At 31.4% G+C, this 22,022-nt stretch overlaps 2 protein-coding genes across 4 annotated transcripts in view; one reads left to right on the top strand and one right to left on the bottom strand.

Moving 5' to 3' along the window:
* The first annotated feature begins 745 nt into the window (after nucleotides 1-745).
* Nucleotides 746-6,304, top strand: LOC110996151 (zinc finger protein 501). The gene is made up of 7 exons (XM_022263694.2): nucleotides 746-1,012; nucleotides 1,497-1,655; nucleotides 1,874-1,975; nucleotides 2,205-2,300; nucleotides 3,248-3,407; nucleotides 4,036-4,187; nucleotides 4,709-6,304. Exons 1-7 carry the CDS (start codon nucleotides 848-850, stop codon nucleotides 4,856-4,858), a joined length of 984 nt encoding a protein of 327 aa, XP_022119386.1. The 5' UTR covers nucleotides 746-847; the 3' UTR covers nucleotides 4,859-6,304.
* Nucleotides 6,305-7,366: 1,062 nt separating this feature from the next.
* LOC110996172 (igLON family member 5) overlaps nucleotides 7,367-22,022 on the bottom strand; it is a 105,391-nt gene continuing 90,735 nt past the window's right edge. For all 3 annotated transcript variants that reach the window (XM_045632999.1, XM_022263727.2, XM_045633000.1), the window contains 10 exons: nucleotides 20,357-20,460; nucleotides 17,681-17,770; nucleotides 17,086-17,213; nucleotides 13,940-14,134; nucleotides 12,887-13,028; nucleotides 11,736-11,833; nucleotides 11,131-11,252; nucleotides 10,751-10,931; nucleotides 10,167-10,334; nucleotides 7,367-9,324 (listed from right to left, as the gene is read on the bottom strand). In XM_045632999.1, the coding sequence (XP_045488955.1) occupies nucleotides 9,184-9,324; nucleotides 10,167-10,334; nucleotides 10,751-10,931; nucleotides 11,131-11,252; nucleotides 11,736-11,833; nucleotides 12,887-13,028; nucleotides 13,940-14,134; nucleotides 17,086-17,213; nucleotides 17,681-17,770; nucleotides 20,357-20,417 (1,326 nt within the window). In that variant the 5' untranslated portion in view covers nucleotides 20,418-20,460 and the 3' untranslated portion in view covers nucleotides 7,367-9,183. The remainder of the gene's footprint in view (nucleotides 9,325-10,166; nucleotides 10,335-10,750; nucleotides 10,932-11,130; nucleotides 11,253-11,735; nucleotides 11,834-12,886; nucleotides 13,029-13,939; nucleotides 14,135-17,085; nucleotides 17,214-17,680; nucleotides 17,771-20,356; nucleotides 20,461-22,022) is intronic.

Below are 22,022 nucleotides of genomic sequence, written 5' to 3'. Positions count from 1 at the left end.
GACGCATTTGTGAAAAGAAATCGAAAGAAAATTTTTTCATTATTTAATAAGATCCGGAATCTTAAAAAGCTGTTTAGTATAAATAAAATGAATTTATGCATTACTCTAGTACTGGTTACTATTCTCTAACCATTCCGAAATATGAAAAATGCTCTAAACTCTAACATAGTTTAACCTCGGAATATGTTCAAAATATCGCATTGTCTTTAGTCAAATATCTTTTGGTACATGATCTATGCAAAATGCTTACGCAAAAAAGAAAATTCTTTCATTGCTAAATCATAATGTGTTCGGAAAGATTTATGACAGTTTTTGTGTAAAACTATTTATATATGGCAACAATACTAATTTCCGTCTTTACTAAACCTTTTTGTTTGTGGTGTGTCTGCTTAATGCTAATCGATATTTTAGTACAATTTAATCGATATAGCTATATCGATAACTTCTTATTAAGACTTAGTGTATTTTTTTGTAAAGTTTAACACGTTTAAAAAACTTTGCAAAAAAACCTTCATATTTGGATATATAAATAAAAATTATTATTATAAGAAAAACCAAATACTACTAGTGTAAAGATACAGATAATTTTTCTTCTTTGTCATAATATACCCATAATTATGTTTGTAATATAATGTTACATAGGTACATTTGGGGTACAACAATCGATTTAATTACATAGTACCGGAAGTGGCAATATCAAGCGACGCCACGCTACGACGTGGTGACGCACCCACAGATAACTGTCATGGCGGCCATTTGTCACTAGCTCATTAATCTGTGATGGCGGCGTAGTATAGAAAAGTATTAAAATAAAGCGTAGGTAACCGGGTAATCTGTGGCTTCCACTATGAGTTCAAAACCAAACAACACATTTTATTGTTCATTTGTTAGCATCCATTATATTATCTGTGAGTGCGGAGATACTTTTCCTACAGAAGATGAATTAAAGTTACATTTGGAAACCGATCATAATCGGCTGAAAATTGAAACCTATGAATTCAAATGTGCCACGGTAAGTGATAACATCGGTACAAGATCACAACTGAATCTATTTGTTACAATAGTAGCACCTTATTACTTTATTTCTTTGTCGCTATTTTAATATCCACATACTCTATATTACCTACGTAATCTACGCTATTAAAATTTCGCTATATTGCTATTTGGGATATCTATGTCAAAAAAGGCGGGATAACCTCAACCTGAAGCTATAAAATTTACAAAACATATAAAATGGCGGGAGAAATTCCCAAAATAATTCAAATCACCTCAAAAACGTAAGTCGTTTATAAATCCTATAGACCAGTCAGGTTCACAGGAGTCTAAAGTGACGCTATCGTCACGTTCTTATTGTCATAGCTAAGTTTTTATTTTTGTGAAAAAAGATCTTCCGTTCTTTTCCTATATGATTTTCATTCACGATTGTAACGCTATAATGTATATTGAAACACATCTTCTATGTCAATAATTTTATTGCATTTTTAAATCTTCCACAGTGTGAGAAAGTTTTCTCATCTGAAAGAGCCTGTTTGTCTCACCAACGGATCCATACAGCTCCTCAGCCTCGCGTTTACCGCTCTCCAGACTCTTTGGGAAAGAAAAAGTCTAATGGTGTTAAAAGACATGTCTGTGAAAACTGTGGCAAACAATATGCTGTGAGTATATTAAATAAAACATGATGTATACATATAATACCTATATATTTTTTTTTCAGAGTTTCAAAGTTTTTAACATATATTTAACTTACCTTTGAACAAAATATGACATTAATAAAGTTAATAGCAAAAATTGGATAATGTATGTACTGTGATGACTAGTCATTTCATCTCACTCACTTATGTATGCAATAAAGATGTTTGTATGTTGTTTACAGACAAATGCAGCTCTCCGCTATCACCAGCGTGTGCATACTGGCGAGCGCCCATACAAGTGTTCTTTATGCCCTAAAGCTTTCACTATGCCACTTTTCCTACAGGTATTTATTGTTTTTGTTTTTATTTCAAATATCACATGCTTCTGAAATATTTTTTGAACTTGACTTAAAAATTTCAGTGCAAAGTTAGGTAGTGAAAAATATATATATTAAGATGAGGCTCCATCATCATTAAAATATTTTTTTTTATAAACATTTTTTTCTATTACTTTCATTGTGTAGTAAATGATAATAAATGTTATTTTATATTATATGATATTGAATGTTGTAGATCCATGTTCGCACGCACACAGGTGAGCGTCCATACCAGTGTCCACATTGTCCCAAAGCTTTTAGCAACAAAGCAGCACTGCTTAGACATGATCGGGTGAGCACTATTTATATTATTTAAAAAAATGATTTACACTTAATTTCATTTTTAATAATTTTTTGACTTTGAAAATATCATTTTTTTTCTACTATTTTTTCTAATTAACCATTGTAGTGAGGGAAGACATTGGCAGCATGTCTTGCAACTAAAACTAGTTAATCTGTAAGGAACAGTAGGTTAATCACCTCTAGACTATAAATAAAATGCACAATATAACAGAAATCGTTCTGCCCTAAGGGTTTTGTATCTTACTATAATGCCTACCAAAAAAAGCATTATCTGAACTCTATTAAAAATTAGATAATTTTTTGTGGTTAACAAGTTATTGCATGAAAGTTTCTTGCATTTTTGTATGACTACATGAATCTATCTAATGACTATTATCAATTTATTCAGATGAATGGCAAATTGTGGCAAATATATAATAATAAAAATTAATTAATTGAATGGAAGTTACATTTCATATATTGCAAAATATAACCAATATTTATTTATATTTAATTCATTTCTAAATATCATAGATGAAGAGCTTTCTTAATTTGAATTCATTAGGATGTAATTGGAAAAAAATAGTGGTTTAATTATTTTTACATAGATATATTTTTTTTTGTTATATTAATAAGATTAATTCTTACATATTTGGAATGATTGTTCAAAGACCCATACTTAATGATTTTTTTGTATGAGTAGCTAATATGTGTGGCAATGAATGGGAAGATTTAACTTGATTTAACCTGCAATATCAAATGATATAGATTTTTATTTAGGCATATATACATAGGTACTGGAACATTATTGTAGGTATTGAAATATTTGTTTGATAGTCCATTTACAGAGGAAGCATAACAAATATTAATGATCAGGTCCCGCTATATATAACATAATGCTATGCCCTAATTTCAGAAAAAATCGCAGGGCTCAAGTAATTATTTAACTTATTTCAGGTCCATACAGGTGTGAAACCCTACGGCTGTCCGACTTGTGGCAAGACCTTTACTCAATCAAATTCTATGAAACTTCATGTCAACACTGTCCACCTTAAAATGCCTGCCCCTTACAAGAGCAAGAGCAGAAAGCTGAAGGATGCTGAAAGAGAGCGAAGACGTAAGTTTTCTTATATTTTGATATATTACATTGTGTGGCTAATTTCAAGTCTTTAATAAATAAGTATCATACATGCCTTTTATAACATACAATATTTATAAATAAAAGAAGTAGTGTTCCTCACTCAATATGTGTCAAATAGATGAACTAATATTATTGATTTTTGGATAGGAACTAAATTTCTGTTGCTTGTATTTAAAAAAAATAATATTTGTATTTTTAGTTAGGTAATTACCCAAGTTACGATTGTTATGTTATTTGCATACAAATTTTATTTCTCTTAAAAATAATTTTTCTTAATTGATTTAAATTTATAATGAACCCCTTGCAATAAAGGCCTCTCCAATATGGACCAGTTATCTCTTGATTGAAGCCTTGAAACATCGTTATCATTTCAGTGTCTGGCCTCGCTGGTTTCATTTTACCCAAATGGCCTCTGTATTGTATTGCTGGATTACCAATTAAATTCACCCACAGTTCCATCTAGAGTATTAGTTTAAGAGTTTTCTCCCTGCTTCAGTTGTTAAAATAAGGCTTAGTGAAAAGTCTATAAATAAAAATATCAAAACGGTCCATTACCTTAAACACGTTTGACTGAGTTTATATACTGTTATATTTTATATAACAGGTATGGCAATGCAAGCTGATGTTCGCATTCAGAAGACAGCAGTCCAAATCGAAAATCAACAGAACTTGTCGGAAGCAATCAAGACCGAGTTGGTCTATGAAGATGATGTTGTGTATGCAGAGGAAGCTGATGCACAGGAAATCTATGAAGAGGTAAACTTTACATTACTTGAATATATTGTTTCGAGGGTGGCCAAAACGTTGCCGGCCTTTAGGAATTGGTACCCACATATTAATTTTATTTAAAGATTTCCATAGCACTGATGACGCTCTTTTACTAGATTCTCTATTTACTAGATATCTAGATTTATATTATTTTGTTGACTGTCATTTTAACACAATTCTAGCATGTTTCTAGTTATTTCAATTATTATTTATATATACAACTTTCAAGTGAAATATTATTTTCTTGATATCATTTAATTTTTATTTTATGTATGTTGGTTTGGTTAGTTAACTGCTGAACTTGCATATTATTGTAACTTGTAACTTTTAACTGACTAATTCTATACAACTGCCATATAAATATGTATTTGAAGATTATAGTGTATATAATATGTATATATACCAATAAATAATAAAAATGTTTTCAATCTAATCATTTAGGTTATATTTATATCCCCGAATATGTAAAATAATCTAGACAGGCCGCTAATTACAAATTTTCCCTTCAGTCCGAAATCCCGGTTTACGCTGCCGAGGAGCTCTTCCACGGAGTAAAAGAAGAACAAGAGGAAGAGATGATCTTCTATGAGGAAGAAGTTGAATACCCTGAAGTTATGTATGAAGAAGTTTATGAGGTCACAGAAGCCTATAACTCATAGGAGTGAGAAATATTTACATAAAAAAACTGCATAATGCCGAGGTAGAACTCTTATCTTAAAAAATAAGGTTTAGTAAACCCTAAATTTTAAGTTTGTATAGAATTAAAATAGTCTTAAATCACAATTTAATTTAGCCAGTCATATCAAAGAAATTTTAATAAACGCGTTTTAATTCGATCAATTGCGTTTTAAAAGTGTATTTGAAAATACAATAGTATATCTTCTCAAACAATACTCAAACATTTAATTCATAGTTTTTTCAAGAAATACACAATATTTTACTGCAACCGTTTAAAATAAAAAGTAGGACACTACAATAAAAAAAAGAATTAAAGTGTGAATTTGTAAATTATCATAAATGCGCCATTGTTACTACATAATATAACAATGTGTAATATATAAAATAAATTATCATTGAAATGTTTGTTTTGGTATAAAATTTAATATTCATTCAATGAAAATCATAACAGATATTTCACCGATAATTTGTAACTAAGATATGATTCATTAAGAATATTTGGAAAATTTAATAAAGACGGAAATTAATCTTACTGACTATTAATGAGATTATTTTCCGCTCAACAAGCTCAATATTAAATTTCTGTGGGATAACGTGACGATGATATGCTATTGTATTTGTAAGGAATGATACACAAATTAAAAAAATTATTACGAGGAAGATCTAAACTTGACGTGAGCAAAGCCTTAGCCAAGTACGCTTTAGACATCAACTTTAGATGCCTCTGAATCTTACAACACCTCATACAAGCCTACTCAGACTCGTCTGTATAATTTTATTTAATTTTTGCCACATGAGGCAAAAATTAAGCATAGAATTTGTTTGTTAATTATTGACTTTGAGTATGGCTTTTCGTTTCTTTAAAATAAATTTTACATTTAAGTTTGCATAAGTACTGTATATAAAAATTATAAGTGAATTATTGATTTCCGCACAATGTATTAAGTTTGTGTAAACGAAAATCTGCTTTGTCATTTTCACTTTTCAAAATTTATCATTCGTATATGTTAAATAGTACTTTTTGATAAAACTTTCCGACAATTTGTTTAGTAATCACATGTAATTTATTTGTGCTTCGTTTTAGTTCCATACACGGCCACAGAACAATATTGTTCAACAATTTATTGGTACTCTCCTATTACGATAGCTTTTCGTTTATTTGTAGCATAAACAATTCCAATAATAAATTAGTTCATAATGGTTGTAACCATAGACAAACAGAAATATGAAAATGTCAAATATGACAGTTGTCTTTTCAGTTTAACAATAAATACAATTGGCCTAAATCATTAATGGCCCTTAGCCTGACTTACATGATTCACTTTCCATGTTCGTTAATATTGAACATTACTGTTTGTGGGTGATTATGCAATAAATCTAACGCATAAAAATATGATTTTTGTATAAATATACTTTTAAAAATATTATTTTCATTGTTTTATTCTACCCTAGGTTAAAATCTATTATTTTGAGAAAAGCATTTTTTTTATAACATTACGAGATATATTGCCGCCGCCTTCACAATTTTTGGGCCATGGAAAAGACATTTATGATACTTTAGGTCAAGGTCAATAAAAGACGTAAGTAATAAAGTTACACGATTTATTACTACAGGTCGGTTTACTGAAAAAAATTCAAAAACTGCCAATCTATAATATTTTTTACAATCTTACATAATTCTAGATTACATGCTACTGTTAAATTACGGCCGATAGTTTTTGTTTAAGTGTAGCTTAATATTAAACAACATATTTTTTTTTAAATATCTGATACAATAAATTTCAGATAAAAATAAAATTTAATGGCTTTACACACAGCATTCATTTTTGGCTTGTGTTCGCTAACTTTTATTACAATTCATTACTAAGGATAGCACAATATTTTCTATAACCTTGAATTTTCACACAATATAAGTAGATTTTTATATAAAATAAGTGAAAATTATATGAAATTGCTTATTATTAAGATACACTAAACCTGAAGCGAAGTGGCAGTGGTGATTTAAGAGACGGGTGTGAATAATATTTAGAAGTAACAAGTTTAATTATTAAATTAATTATGCTTAGTTTTATTCTCTAATTACAAATCAAATGGTTAATAGGAGTAAGGTAAACAATATTTTATCGTAAATAGTTTATTTATAACTCTGTTAAAGTTGATAAAAAAATCGACTTTTGACTTACACGCCGGAGCAAATTATTATCTATATTATATAGGGTGGCATCCAACACCAATTTCATATTTTCTTATCTCTTAGACCATAATTTTTATAATTAGTATCATAATTCCCCGTCAGTTGGAACGGCTCGTTGAATACGCAAAAATCGATTTTTACTACTAAAAGTACAAATATCTATACAATAATAAAAGGAGACAAGCTTTAATACTGTTTTCCTAAAAAAAAATTAAGCTATTAATTTATAAGAAAATATTAGTTTCACAACCGACTCTTATTTTAATAGATTATAAACTAATGATGTGTTTAAATATTGCTTTTAGGACTTAAAATAAATATTGCACACATACAGTGTAAGGTAATATTAATATTTAAAGGAAAAATTTAAACACTACGATAAAAAGAATTAAATGAATAGTATTTGCCGCTTAAAACTATTGCCGTCTTTTTTTGTTACGTAGTGGATGAAAGGAACAGCTGGAATGTAATAATATAATAATAATAATAATAATAAAAAAGCCGTCAAAAGTAGATTGACGTTTAAATATTTTTCAGTTTTGTCATTGGATGTATGACAAGGGCTAGACAAGTTACGCCGTATTAATAATGTACTTTAATTATTGAAACAATTATCTTCACTATTAAAATTTTGCTACCCGGCTTGTAGAGATGGTCGGTAAAAAGAGTAATTTTAAAAATGAATAGCTTTACATAAAAAAAACACATTTTATGACTGTATTGAAAAATATTTACAAGAGCTTGCGAAATATGTTATTTTTAATTGGCAAGTTTATCTTATTTGCTTATGAACCTACATAATGATTAATACATGTGAGAGTTGGTCAAAACGTTAAATCAATTCACGAACAAATTTAGAACAAAATGACCACTATTAATAGATTAATGTTATTACAGTAGTGGCGTATATTTTAAGTGAAACGATCAAAGTAGCGACTCATTATATTTTAGGGAAGCATTGGCTATTTTTTTTTATAGAATCTATTGACAATGACAAGACAATCTGCACGGGATACTAGGTGTCACGATATTTGACTTGTCACGTTATCTATGATTATGACTACGATAAATCAAAATCTATTACGTTTTTGACATAAGTCATACTAAGCACAAAGTCATGATTCTGAATATTAAATATATTCAACTATCAGAAGAGCCCTATGCAACGACGTTGTAGTAGATCAATGATTTACTAAATAATATAGAAATACTAGCCAATCACGGAACTTCATAAGCAAATATAGACAACTTGCCTTTAGCCTAAGTCTAGATTAGCGACACTATCACTAACACTTTTATTGCTTACATTAAATATGTCTAGATATAAATTCATTCATATGGATGTGATGTTTGAAAAGTAATACTATGTGTTGTCGAGAGACACTTATAAGAATGAGACAACGCCTTGTTCGAATTCTTAAATTCACCGACAATTTTGAATATTTTATTATTAAAAAAACATTATCTATAGTCTAACGCTTATGTCGAGAATATCAAAATTTTATGAAAGTACATAAATAAAAACATGGTCTACCAAGGAGTAACACTAGGGCCACTAGAATTTATTTTATATAATGAGAAAAATTATTCTATATACAAAACTTAATAGGCCGATTTACAAACATACAAAATTGGTCAAATAAGTAAATCTGTCTGAAATGTAAGGAAAAATTACGAACTCTGGATTTAAATAAAATTAACTGGCTTAATCACAACGCTTAGAAATTGTATCTGTCATGTTTTTGTAAACGGAAATTTGTAATTTTAAGGAATATTGATGTTTAACCGTTGCTAGAATCATGTTAAATCACTAAAGCCTTGTTATATGATGTAAATGTGTGAAAATGTTTTATCAAAACCATGACAGACATAGAAACTTCTACCTTAGATACTTTGGTGTTACAGTAGTTATCGTTTTACGATAATTATTTCTACATATTACATGGATATAGTAAGAAATTCCTCAAACTCTATATCCATATAATCGAAATTACCTAGACTTAAAACAAAATATACATTTAATATAAAATATCAAAATTACAATTCAGGTATAAAAGTTATTCTGCGAGAATAACGAACGGAAATGTCAAAATTGGTGTTGTCTATGGCTAGTCATCCGAAGGCGTAAAGGGAACAAACTAGCAGCGAAAACGTCAGTCGTATTTGAGATGCCGACGAGAACATAGGTGAGAGCTCATTCGCGTGTACCGAGTGAGCCCCACCCAGTGTGTGGAATTGGAAGATGTCGCTTACCTGTTAAATAAAGATTATTAATTTACGACTAATGTGTACATAAGTAAAACGACATTATATTAGTATTAAAATATCAGTCTTTGGTAAAAAGTATGCGAAGTTGAATGGTTTTATAGCTCCACGAAACATCTGGGAGCTGAAGGGAGCTGAAAAGAGTAATTTCAAAAGAGGAGGAGTATATTAGGTTTTTACATTTGTTAAAAAAGTAAAAAAAAGTGTTTATCGCGGAACACTTCTTATTGTGTGGCCGTGTTAGAGAATTTATGAAAAATTATTTAAAACATTGCCAGAATTCACTTAACGTGTGTCATTTTTCATTTACTTACCTGAAACTGGTCTAAGTTCATAGATTTTTTTAATTACATTTAATTACCTAAACGCAGTTAGCATTACTGTCAGTAAGTAGTTAAAAGTAATAATAGTGTTACGGACACATTGCTACGTTAATTGTTTTAGGAAATTTGTCTAGGCTATCAATCATAGATTTAATAATACTAATGTTGATGTCACAAATAAGAATACATTTATAAATATTATTCAGTGAGCGTCATTTTTACAAAAGAAGTAAACTCATTGAATTGTCTTATTCCTTCAATTGTTTTTATTACCTTTTTACCTGAATCACTTTGGTAAAGATTTGTTAGTTGATCTGTGTTACTTGTACCAAGATTATTTTATTTATTTATTTACACTTCGTTGCTAAAGAAATACAAACAACACAATATATATAAATTACAAGGGATGCAACGGGCGGCCTTATCGCTAACAAGCGGTCTCTTCCAGGCTTGTTTATTATATATGTATTAAAAATATATATAAGTAAGTACTAGTTTTTGTCTCACCTCATTCCACCCATATCGATTCTTGGCCTGAACAATAGCTTCGTACACCGCACCTGGCTCCAGTCCCTTCAGCTCATGGGAGACGCGGTGTGTCAGGGACCCTGTGGGCTCAGGAGCTGGAATAACCACATCGTGCCAACGACCTGGCTGCTGGAAGGACTCGTTGATCTGGAATAAAAATCATGCCTTAATAATTCACTGTTCGTAAATGATATATTGACAATGATTAAAGTTTGTTAGTTTGTTTAAATGTACATATTTTAAAGTAGCTGCCCCCCCGAAGTTCGTTTTTTTCACTTAGCCTACCTTTCTTTTTTTTCTTTTTTCTTTAGTAAATTCATAACAACATATGGAACATTTAGCTGTACTACCGCATAAAGACTGTTACACTTTTCCGAGATAAATACCTACGTAATAAATAAAAAAACATTTTATATTTTCCAATATTTTTCCTCATTTCATCAAACCTTTCTCAGAGTTCCAAGAATAAATGAAAGAAAATCATAAATTGTTTCAGCCGTTTTCGAGCTTACAACATATTTTTTTGAAAATACTTCAGTGGGCAGCATATAAAAAATACTTACAGCGAGCTGACGGTACAGGAGTCGCAGCTCATCCAAAGGAGGATAGCTGTCCACAGCAAAAGCCAGGGTATAGGACGTCGGTGCTCTCGCCAGGGGAGGGGACGTGAATCTGGCGGGACCAGGTCGACCTGACACTTCTACATGTTGCCGGGCTCGACCCAGGCTGTTGTCTGCTACACAGCTGGAATTACATTTACAATATGACAACACGACCTGTGATGACATTTAAAATGTCATCTTAAGGGCTCTATCGTATATGTTTCGTATGAACCTTTTCTCAACTTGCACAAATATTTCAAGATAAGAATTAGCCAAATCGTTCAAGCCATTCTCTAGTTTTAGTGAGACAAAGAGACGTATTTATATGTGATGTGACTTACGTGTAGTTCCCAAAGTCTTCTGGTTGAACGTTAGCAATGAGTAGGGTATGGTTATTTCCGCGGACCGACATGGTGACTCTCTCACTAGCAGACAGTGGAAAAGAGTTTTGATACCACAGTACCTGTAATAAACAGATTTTGCTATGAAGAATAAATTCTCTATAATGGCAGGGACAATGACATACTATTTTTCCTTATTAAAACTATATAAATTGGTCTTGTCAAAAATTAGTAGCTACCGTGAACGAAAATATCGTATAGACAAAGGCCGATCATCTACATGTGTATGAAAATGATTAAAACGGATGCAATCTAAGGCCAAGCCCTATAACTATAACTAAAGTCAAAATAACGTTATATATGTAAACAAGTACACTTCTGAACGTCAGAAAAGGTATATTGATTCTAAATTTACATTTACTACCAGTTCGCAAGTCAAAACCGTAGTGCGGGCAAGAAATTGTTCGCCACTCTTCTAAATCATCCAGTTTTAAGTCATACAAATTGTTTGAACTGGAGCAAATCAATCCCAAGGATTAGGATCATTTAAAAAGTCGTCATTATTTATATTTAATACCACACACACAATTATTTATATTTAATACCTCAGCCGGAGGGTCGGCCAGCACCGTACACAGGAGTTCAGCTCTGAACCCCTCTCCCGTATGAACCCACGATCTTTCCACTGTGATCTCAGGGGGAACTGAAACATATTTTTTTATTATAAAATAAAAACATGACCTAGATACATGAGCGACTGTCAAATTCGTATGCGTGTTAGTTATGTGTTATTTCGAGTAATCTGAATGACATGGCTTTAAAGACTTTAAACTTAAATGACTTCTTGTTAATTATAAAAAAAACGTTCTTTAAAATAAAGTATTTCATATCAGAGGTCTGACTGTGTGCGCATTTACCACTCGTTCATATGAAAGAAAACATCGTGAGGAAATGGATATGCTTAGACCCAAAATGTCAACGTGTGTCAGGCATAGAAGGCTGATCACCGAGTTGTATATTAGAAAAGTCTGAGCCCAGGTTATAGCACCAGCGTTCGATAATCTAAAAGGACCCTTTTTAGTTTATAGAATTGTATGATCAGAATCGCCTTTGTAAATAGAGTATTATAAGTAGAACTGTCTTTAATAAGTAAGACAATGTGTAGAAATAAGTTTGATTAAATGCTTAAAGTTAGACACTGAATAATAAATTAAACAATTAATTAAGTTTGGAGACCAATAATGGAGGCTTTGACAATTTGATTATTTTTTGTTCGAATCGACGATTACGTAGCGCTTTTATATATTGACCACTTGTCTAATCCTAATACTATTGTGGAATTAATTTTCGACGGTTTCTAATTGTAGAATGTTAATTAAAACGTAACGCTAACGTAATTTTTTAATATTCACATATTTTAAAACCTATTTAAGATTTGTTATTGTTAGTATAATAGTAAACAATACAATTTGTTATTTCGATTTCGTAACGCGACGCAAGATGGCGACGATGCCTGTAGACAATCACATTAGGATTAGACAAGTGGACATTATTTGAAAGTAAACTACGTATCGTCGATTCGACCAATCCTGGCTGTTTATGTATCACGTGATTAACGTAAAAATTTAATTATTTTTTTAATAAATTCATGATTATCTAGTTGAGTCTTTTTAAATCTACATTTTACTACTTTTAACAACGCTTTATGTATAATAAATTAAGAAGCATTGTGGTTTACATATAAATATCAACTTACATAGCACCTGCAGCTGGAACTCAGTAACAATTGGCGGTCCAACGCCATTATCAACGGTACACGCGTAACGTCCGCTGTGTTGACGCTCCAACCGCGACAACTGAAGTTGTGGCCCCTCACCGAGCCGAGTACTTGTGTCATTCTGAAAGAACATTAATGTTCATTATATTGTTTTACTAGTAACCCCGGCACTCTGTAAACCTTGAAAATATAAGTATAAACTAGGAGTACTAAATAAATAAATACGAAATAAATAAATAAATAACAATTGAAAAAAAAAAAAACATTGTTCCATATTAGGGTTGCCAGGAAGAAATCGCTTGTTATATAAGCGATAAGGCCAGGCTGCCTAATAACTTATGGAACTGCTATAAACGTATCTTTGTATCGAAGTGTGTGCAAATAAATAAATAAAAATTTTAAATGATTTTTTTTTGCGAACGAAGTGTAAATAAATAATAAAAATATATATATGTTGGTTTTGGTAACAAAGTGCGTACAATTAAATAAAATTAATCTAAATCTTCTTCATGAATCATTTAACATAAAGTAAAGCGTAAAGCGAAATTAATTCTGTACAATAGATTTTGAGTTAATAGCAAACAAACATTCAATTGACAAAGGACTTGTTTTTATACGATGTTCTATAGTCTAAATCATTTCTCGACAAGCCTAAAATGCAAAAATTGGTGATATATCGCAGACTTATTTTGTAGATGTCTATAAAATTGTAGAACATCGCTTTGCTCTTTTGACAATAGTATCCACAGAATACGAATTAAAACCTTCTTTTCTTTTACATTCCCTTTAATACTTCGGAGACGAAAATTTGTGGTTACAGAGGAACGACTTAATACGTCAATACTACATTCATTACGTCATCATCATCAATTAATACTACATTACTGAGAAATAAATATTTTAACGTTCACTCATTGGAAAACTCTGTTAATGTGAGCTTCAAATCAATGACGCCTTATCCCTGGTGCAATAGACTTCCTGTCTATGTGTGTATGTTAATTCTAAGACAGACAGGAATGATTATATGCTTACCAGCTTATGCCAGGTAACAGTAGGCACAGGATTCCCAGACGCTCTACACTCCAATACCGCAGCACCACCACGTCTGGCGGCGGCATGTCGGGACTCCGGTGAGGGTCTCACACTGGGAGGGACCAGTACCTCGACTGTGTGGACCTGGTCTCGCGCTACACGGTCTGAGATCTGACAGACGTAGTCACCAGCATCCTGAAATTTATCACCAGATAAGATTCAGAGTCGAGACTAAATAATGGCTCCTGTGATCAAAAAGCTTCTGATTTAAGTTTAGTATATATCATAAAATTGGAGTAAAATAGCCGAAGACAGAGATAAATGGGCGTGACTCGAGGAGGCCTACAACTTGGGGTTCCAGACGAGAGTTAAATACTGGAAATAAATGGCTTTTTTATTTTATTTATTATATATATTATGATGAACGTCATAAGTTTTCGGTTACAAACACGAATGTGGCTGAAAACATAATAATAATACACTATTAAAGTAATAATTAATAGATATATAAATAACATTAACGATGGAAGGAAGGTCCTAAATTTATATTCAGTGCCAGTTCTCAAAGAGCTTGGAACGGACGTGAAATGGCAATAAACACTTCGTTACTCTTAAATCACCAAAATGTTTAAGCTTGTAGCTTGACTTACTATCTTAAATTAAGAAAAAACAAAAGAATAAAATGAACGTTTAAACCAGTGATTCCCAAAGTCTATATCGACCCCTACGGGTCTACGTCAGCGAAAAAAAATTGGGGGTCCTAGAAATAAAAGTGGGAGTCCACGATAGTGGATCTCAACACGAATACTGATACCTATTTACTTACATTATACTATATTATAATATCAAAACATATACATTATATTTTATAAAAGAACCTACCTATGAAGTAAATATATGTTTATAAAGTTTAAATTTAATATCTATGTTTATAAATTGGGTAAGTTGTAGAATATTGATACATATTCACTTTGTGATGCGAAGGCAGACGCGATTACAAATATGAAAAATGTGTTACAGAAAAAAGGAAGGATAAACTGGCGATGGTCAGGCGAATGCCATATGACAAGAGAAAGTAGAAAGAAATGGGCGAGAATCAGTACTGCAGGCATTGTAATTTGATTAGTAAACAAATTTTTATTGTGTTTTATATATCTTATAGTTTGTACTTAGTTAATTTCGTGTTTTAAGCGAAATTAACTACTTTCTTTACTTTTTATAATATGTATCTAATGAAAATACTTAAAATAAATGCAAGGTTAAGTTTCATTTATCTTTTATAAAAGTACTGATCATTAAAGACACACACACCACTACACTCACACACATAGAACACACCTGAACTAAATTATTAAAACATTGTCTTAGTACATGATGTTCTTCGTATGCTTGTAATCCGATTGGCTATATTTTTAATTTAAAAATCCTAAATTAATTTGGATTATTAATAAATTATTAATAAACTAAAATAAATAAATAATTATTAACACGACCCAGTCATTGATTTCTCGGTTCTTTTTTGCTTTTGGTAAAAATAGAAAAGAATTGCTTAATTGATAAAAGTAATTAAAAATAATAGATTTGTATGAACGATGAATTCATAAATTAATGAGCTAAATAATGTCGCTCTTACAAGATTTCATTAACTGATATCGGTGATTGACAATTGTATTCCGGTAATAATAACACCAAAATGAGTGGTAATTAATGGCAGAACCTTGTTATTCTAAAAATACACGGCAAATGTTGTTTTTTTTTTGTTGTCACGATTTTGTTCTCTTTGGAGTAGAGACTGTTGGGCCATGGGGTTCAAGTGCCCGGGCGCTTTTTAAAGATTAAGTTGTCGCCTGGTAGATAGTACCGGTGACCCCAGAGCTAATGTTTTCCTAGTTCAACGAATAAGTATCGCAGTGAGGAACTGCAGTCAGCGTTAAGGGGGGTACACTGCCACAGACACCAAACTTTTTTTTTTATATAATAGAGGGGCAAACGAGGCTGCGGGACAGAATTTGTTATGATCTTGTTATTTTTAATTAATGTGGAGAGATATCATTCATTCATATCAACCTTCAGCAATGAAGAACACGAGTGTGAGGAGGCTATATCAGCCTCTAATCTGAATTTCGTACTTCAGGTATATAAGGTTATAAACAATCACCCAAAGACAACACTGTGATACTCATTTCAGTGCAACGAAAATGACTAGTCCCTTTAGTACACCTCGAATTACGCTCGCTGATATTTGCGGGTTGCCATAATAAAAAATAACGAACCGCTGTCATAACGTTATTTTATATGGCAATTATCTTTTTCCCCTCCAATTATGTTTTGAGGTTATGCGCTTTGATATACGCGCTGAAATTGTATGGAAATTTTTGATTATGTCTAAAAAGGAAATACGTAAAGCGTGGCTTTTTGCTTCCGTTAACAATATTTTTTTGGATCTGTAAATATATTGTTTCTATGAGTTTTAGAACCTAGTAATATAACTCTTAGAGGTTTATAAGTCTACATTGAGACTGTTTTTTATTTTTTTTTATTTTTTCCTTCATTTTTCCATATTACCCTTATTTCTTCTTCCTACAAGGGTCGCCTGGAAGAGATCGCTTGTAAGCGATAAGGCTCCTCTCACCTCTTTAACGAATGTAAACTCTATATGTACCAAATTTGTAATGCAACAAATTGTATATAAATAAAAAAACCATTACACTGATCCCCATTGCCAAAGGCGTTGTGCCAACTGAATGCTAGCTTCGATACTATCGACATATGTATATGTTCTGTATATTGTCCATAGTATGAATAAAGTTATTTTGAGTTTGAACCTCTAATATATAGATGATCGGGTATATGTATAAACTACTCAGTAGTTTAATAAATTTATCCTACATCTCACTCATTCACTTCCGTGTGTTGTAAACAGTCCAAAAATTTAAACAAAAAAGTTATAGATTAAATTAATAACTTTAGAGCTAGAGCTCGGGACCCAGAGACAGGTAATTTTTCCTTAAAATGGGAACCATCGCAAACATGATATATTTATCTTATGTGTATTCTCATTAGGGAATTTAACGAATTGAACGAGTTAAAACTATTAAGTTTTAATTACAACATGAACTTTGTAATAACTTATACAAGTTCCTCACCTGTGGCCCCACATCAGTGATCTGAAGATTGTAGCCATCAACAAGACGGAACCTCTCATCTCTGGTGACCATGAGACTGGCTGCCGTCAGCACAGCAGGGCCTCGCCTCCATAGTAGAACCAGCGAACCTGAAAATATCCGAAGTAAAGTCAAGCCTTCAAAAAACTCCTGACAAAATTTCTCTGATGTATGTGCGTTTTTTTGGAGGAAGGTGCTGCTGTTGCTCCGGGTGGATCTTTGACCAGCTTAACCATGAACTAGCCTTCGGGTCCCTAAATGGTCACAGACGTACAGGGTCGATAGATTTTTTTATAGATAAGGGGGCAAACTGGTAGCAGGCCCATCTGATGTGTTGGTGATGGTTAAGTGATACCACCGCCCAACGCTGGGCGAGTACGTTGCCGGCCTTTCAAAGTTGTCTTTATCATTAAAAGAAGTGTGCCCCGTACAAAACGTTCTTCAAAAACCTTACGAACGAAGATTATTTAATAAGAATTAAGTAAATTATTTATCCCGAAATTTTAAAATTTATCTATAATTATTTTGTGATTGAAAAACAAGTATAAATTATTCAGGCATAAAGTCAACAACTTACCTAAATTTTGTACTTGACACGGCAACAGAAGTGTGTCTCCTACCACAGTTCTGAATGAATGTCCTCTAGACAAAAACCGCGGCCCATCATCTGAAACATAATATTTAAATATGTACTATTTTGTTTTATTTGTACTTAATGAAAAAAAAAACCATAGACTAAGTAGGTCAATATCAATAAAAACTAATTTTATTTTGATTTTTGGGTTACGCCAGCGTACGCAATTAAGATATTGGTCTTTTTCACACCTTGGCTTACACGATAATAATTTCATATCTAGAATATATCATTCACCAGGGATAACGTTGGGTTGTTAATTTTTTTTTAATCAGTTCAATAATTTTGTAGCCTTTTTTAATCAAACAGTCTTCTATAATATAAGGGGTATTCGATTTACAAACTATTTGCAAACTCAAATAAAACTTTAAAACAATGACGTGTTTAAACGCAATTTCTAAACGGAAGTGTGATAACGGTTGGACTTACATCCGGTGGAGGTTGTATACTACTTCCTGGCCTCTTTTGAATATTTTAAATTAAATTGTCGTGATTGGTTAGGTTGGTCCTTAATTTGACAGCACGATAAATTAGGCCGAGGTCATATAAGGAATCTCTAATTAAATTAAAGTCATCAAATATCAACTCTATCTAATATTGGTTATTAAAAGGTTTAAGTTATCTATTACATGGATTTTGATTTTTCAGAGGCCTTGCGTATTTTGTAATGACTCTGAAGTTACAAAAACTATTACAGATACAACGACGTTCTCAAATACGGAGTGTGTACACAGTACACACCCATTTACATTGTCTACCGCAGCTATAAATCGACTACCCAGTCTTTTATTGGATAGCCAATAAAAAAAATTAAGTTGAAAAACTAATTTGATTTGTACCGTTACAACAATAAATAAATATGCTTACATTTATACAAACAACAGCGGTTTTCTAATGTAACTTTAAAATAATTTATTATATTATTCTGTAAATGTAATACATACATACTTCTTGTCTTACACGAGTTTTTTTTTATTTGATATAACACTGAGATAATTTCTTCTTAAAAAAATAGTACGTCGTCCCCCTGAGCGGAAGTGTGAAACTTTCGTTATCATAACGTTAGATCAATTATGTCGCAACCATATTTCTGTCATGAATTATGTTTTTTTTTATTTAATAAATAGATTAACGATTAAAACTAACTCAAGTCAACACTTTTCATAATATCAAATGGCAAATTTTTTCACACTGAAAACTTTATTGTTGGCTTGTCCTTACTACACGGAGAAGCCAACAATAAGGTTTTATAGGAATCTGTTTATTGTTAAACCAACAAAGAGTAGCAAATTTCAAGAGCTCTTCCGTTAAAAATAACTTCGCTCGACCAAGGGAGACTTGGAGTATTCTTAAATTTTGAAACAACAATAAAAGAGAAATATACAATAAATATAAATAAGACAGCGCGTCGGTAATGGCTCTGCTTCCGACAGTCATCGTAAAGTTATCGCCAATGGCGGCCGGATGTTGGTGGAAATGTGACGTCATTTCCGGAGTCGTTTAGCGTCTGTACTTTATTGGATTACCGTTTGCCGTTTTGGTAATATTTCTTATTGTTTTGAAAACATAAGATAAATCGCCAGTTGTCCTTTGTGACGCCTGGGAAGCCGGCTTAAATTCCATTCTATTCCAAGCAAAAAGCTAAAATTGATCTAACTACTTCTGAAATAATTTATTTGTCTTTAAAAATACTTGTAGTTCTTTAATATATATTTAAACAAAACAAATATTATTTAAAATTATAAGTTTGTTTGATTTTATGATTTTCTACTATGATTTTTTTCAAAACATTACAATAGTTTAAATTATTACAATAGTTCGTGGGTAACTCTGAAAATGTTTTAAACTGGCAAGTTAGAAACATAACTAATGAAAACTTTTTTAATTTTCAATTTTAGAACTCTTTGGTAACCTAATGCATTCATTTGTCATTTGTTTTTGTGATTTGGTGGCAAATCTAAAACACGTTATACGTGAAAATTAACCTTACGCGAGAACATTTTCGTTCTGGGTTTACTCAACAACAAATCTATGATAGGCTTTATGAAAATTGGCTTAGTAGTCAGTGGGTGTAGGTTATATGAAGATTTAACTCAAGTTATTTATATCTTTGAACGTTTTATATAAAAATCTTGATATCGCTTTAAAAACTTTATAAATTCAAATAAACTAGATTGTCAGTTGCACAATATGAATATCTGATATATTTCTTAAGTTTCTCGTGAAAAATTTTCCCATTCCTTCGGCGCCGTTTAAAGTTTTTCACGAGTTTTCAATTTATTTCATTGTTTTTGTTTTCTTAAAGTTCAATAAGTTTGAGTTGGTTCAATTTGAAATCGGACAAACGGGTTTAATGTATTATGTATTATTATTATACATTATTTCCAGATAAGAAAATAAAGCATACATTCTCAGTGTTAACCTATGCTAAAGTTAACTGAGATCGTGCGTTTTAACCTCACGAAAATGAATAACAGTAAAAACAGTAGTCTTGCTTCTAATGACATCCTAGACCCAAAAATCGATGAAGTCGAAGACTTAAACTAGTATATACCTACAAGATTTTTATTCATTTACAAATTTTATTACATTAATTAAGTTAAATAATGATTATCTTACTTCTATTACTCTGTGCGTTTGCAGCTGCAAATATGGCCGCGATGAATAACCACGACGCCATGATTGTCTTAGCATCTATCCCTCTCTGTGGCACACTGCCTCACCTGAAACAAAAGAAAGAGAAGAAAGTATAACAAACAGTATGCAACTAAATGGCGCGATTTTGCACAAATGATTTGTAAATAAAAAGTAAAAACTATAGACTATAGGTACCAACTATACTATAACTATAGATTTTAGTTGCTTTATTTCACTTCTTTAGGTTTAATAGTACCGTAATTATTGGAACGCATTTTAATAGAATAAATTTACAGTATGCGGAAGAATATATTATACTAATGTACACGAGTTAGAAGTAATACTTACTTATTTGGCGTATTAAGATAAAAATCTTTTTAACAATTTTATGTTTCACCTTATCTATTTTTGTAGAAAAAACGACACTAACAAGAGAAAATGAGGTATATAATACATTGAAAGTTAATTTATAACGCATTATTTAGTCAATAAAGTTTATTTCAATATCCCACAAAAATACTTGTACATAATTAAAGAAATTGACATTTTTTACAGAAGAAAGTTAACTTCAGGGTGTCGGTTTTTTTTCACGGTGTGCTCGCGCCAAATTTACTCTCATAATTCTTTCCTAATGTGTCAAAAGAAGTATAACTTCAAAATTTAAAATAATGTTATCGCTTAGTTTAAAAGTATGTAAATTTTTGTATTTGGTTAGTGAATAAATGCTTTTATAAGAGTCGAAATATATTTACAACATATTTTAACATAAATTTGTAGATTAAAACTAAAAATATCGTTGTTTTTCTTTTTAAAAGTGGTACCTAAACAAATTTCCGTCAGGATAAAAATCTAAAAAAATCCATAAACCCTTTTTCAATGAGCACCAGCTAGTTTAGAAAAAAACAAATGATTCCGCTAAACGTATAATAACAGGGCGTGACGATTGTTTTCCAAGCGACTAGTTCCCCTCGTGTGGGGTGTAAAGGTTATCGTAGGGTTGTCACCTTCGGGAAAATATAAAATTATTTCGGGTCGATGAGTACATATAGTCAAAATAAATAGTAAAATGGACCGTGTAATTTAAACACAAAACGTTTAATTCACTAATTTGGAAAGTAGATATCAATTTCAACGTAGTCAATACAATTCTAAAGTAAGATTTTTTTTGTATTATATTTTTGCTCTCAAATATTATAGTTAATGAGGACATCAGATACTTATAAAAATATGTTTAAGAAAGGAGGGAGCAAGGCACAGCGCTTATAATGCAACTTTCCCCCAATCAAGCAGCACGCAACATCATACACAACGGGGACAAACGGACGAAACAAAATATCTAACAAGACACATGTTTCTACCAAGCATTCGCATATATACAATGTAAATACACAATTGATTAGAGATACAACAAAACAATAGTAAATATGTACAATGCAAGTTTACTAAAAAGTTGAAAAAGCACACCAAGTCATTTTTCATCACAGTCTTATTGTAAATCCGCCACAATGTTAACAGGACCATTAAACGACGAGGGAAACTTTGGAGAGGCCTTAAAATAGATATATATAAAATACCATTCTATCAGTATTTTTCTATGACGTTCTCAAGTTGAACTAGCGTCAGTAAACCGATTTTACGGATTTATAAC

This window comes from Pieris rapae, chromosome 22 (assembly GCF_905147795.1).
Source record: "Pieris rapae chromosome 22, ilPieRapa1.1, whole genome shotgun sequence".
NCBI lineage: Eukaryota > Metazoa > Arthropoda > Insecta > Lepidoptera > Pieridae > Pieris > Pieris rapae.
This window is presented reverse-complemented; position numbering and strand designations above follow the sequence as displayed.

Coding starts and splice junctions, on each gene's coding strand:
- LOC110996151 (XM_022263694.2), top strand. CDS start 848: ATGAGTTCAAAACCAAACAACACATTTTATTGTTCATTTGTTAGCATC. Junction 1,976..2,204: donor CTATGCCACTTTTCCTACAG/GTATTTATTGTT, acceptor TGAATGTTGTAG/ATCCATGTTCGCACGCACAC. Junction 3,408..4,035: donor TGCTGAAAGAGAGCGAAGAC/GTAAGTTTTCTT, acceptor TTTATATAACAG/GTATGGCAATGCAAGCTGAT.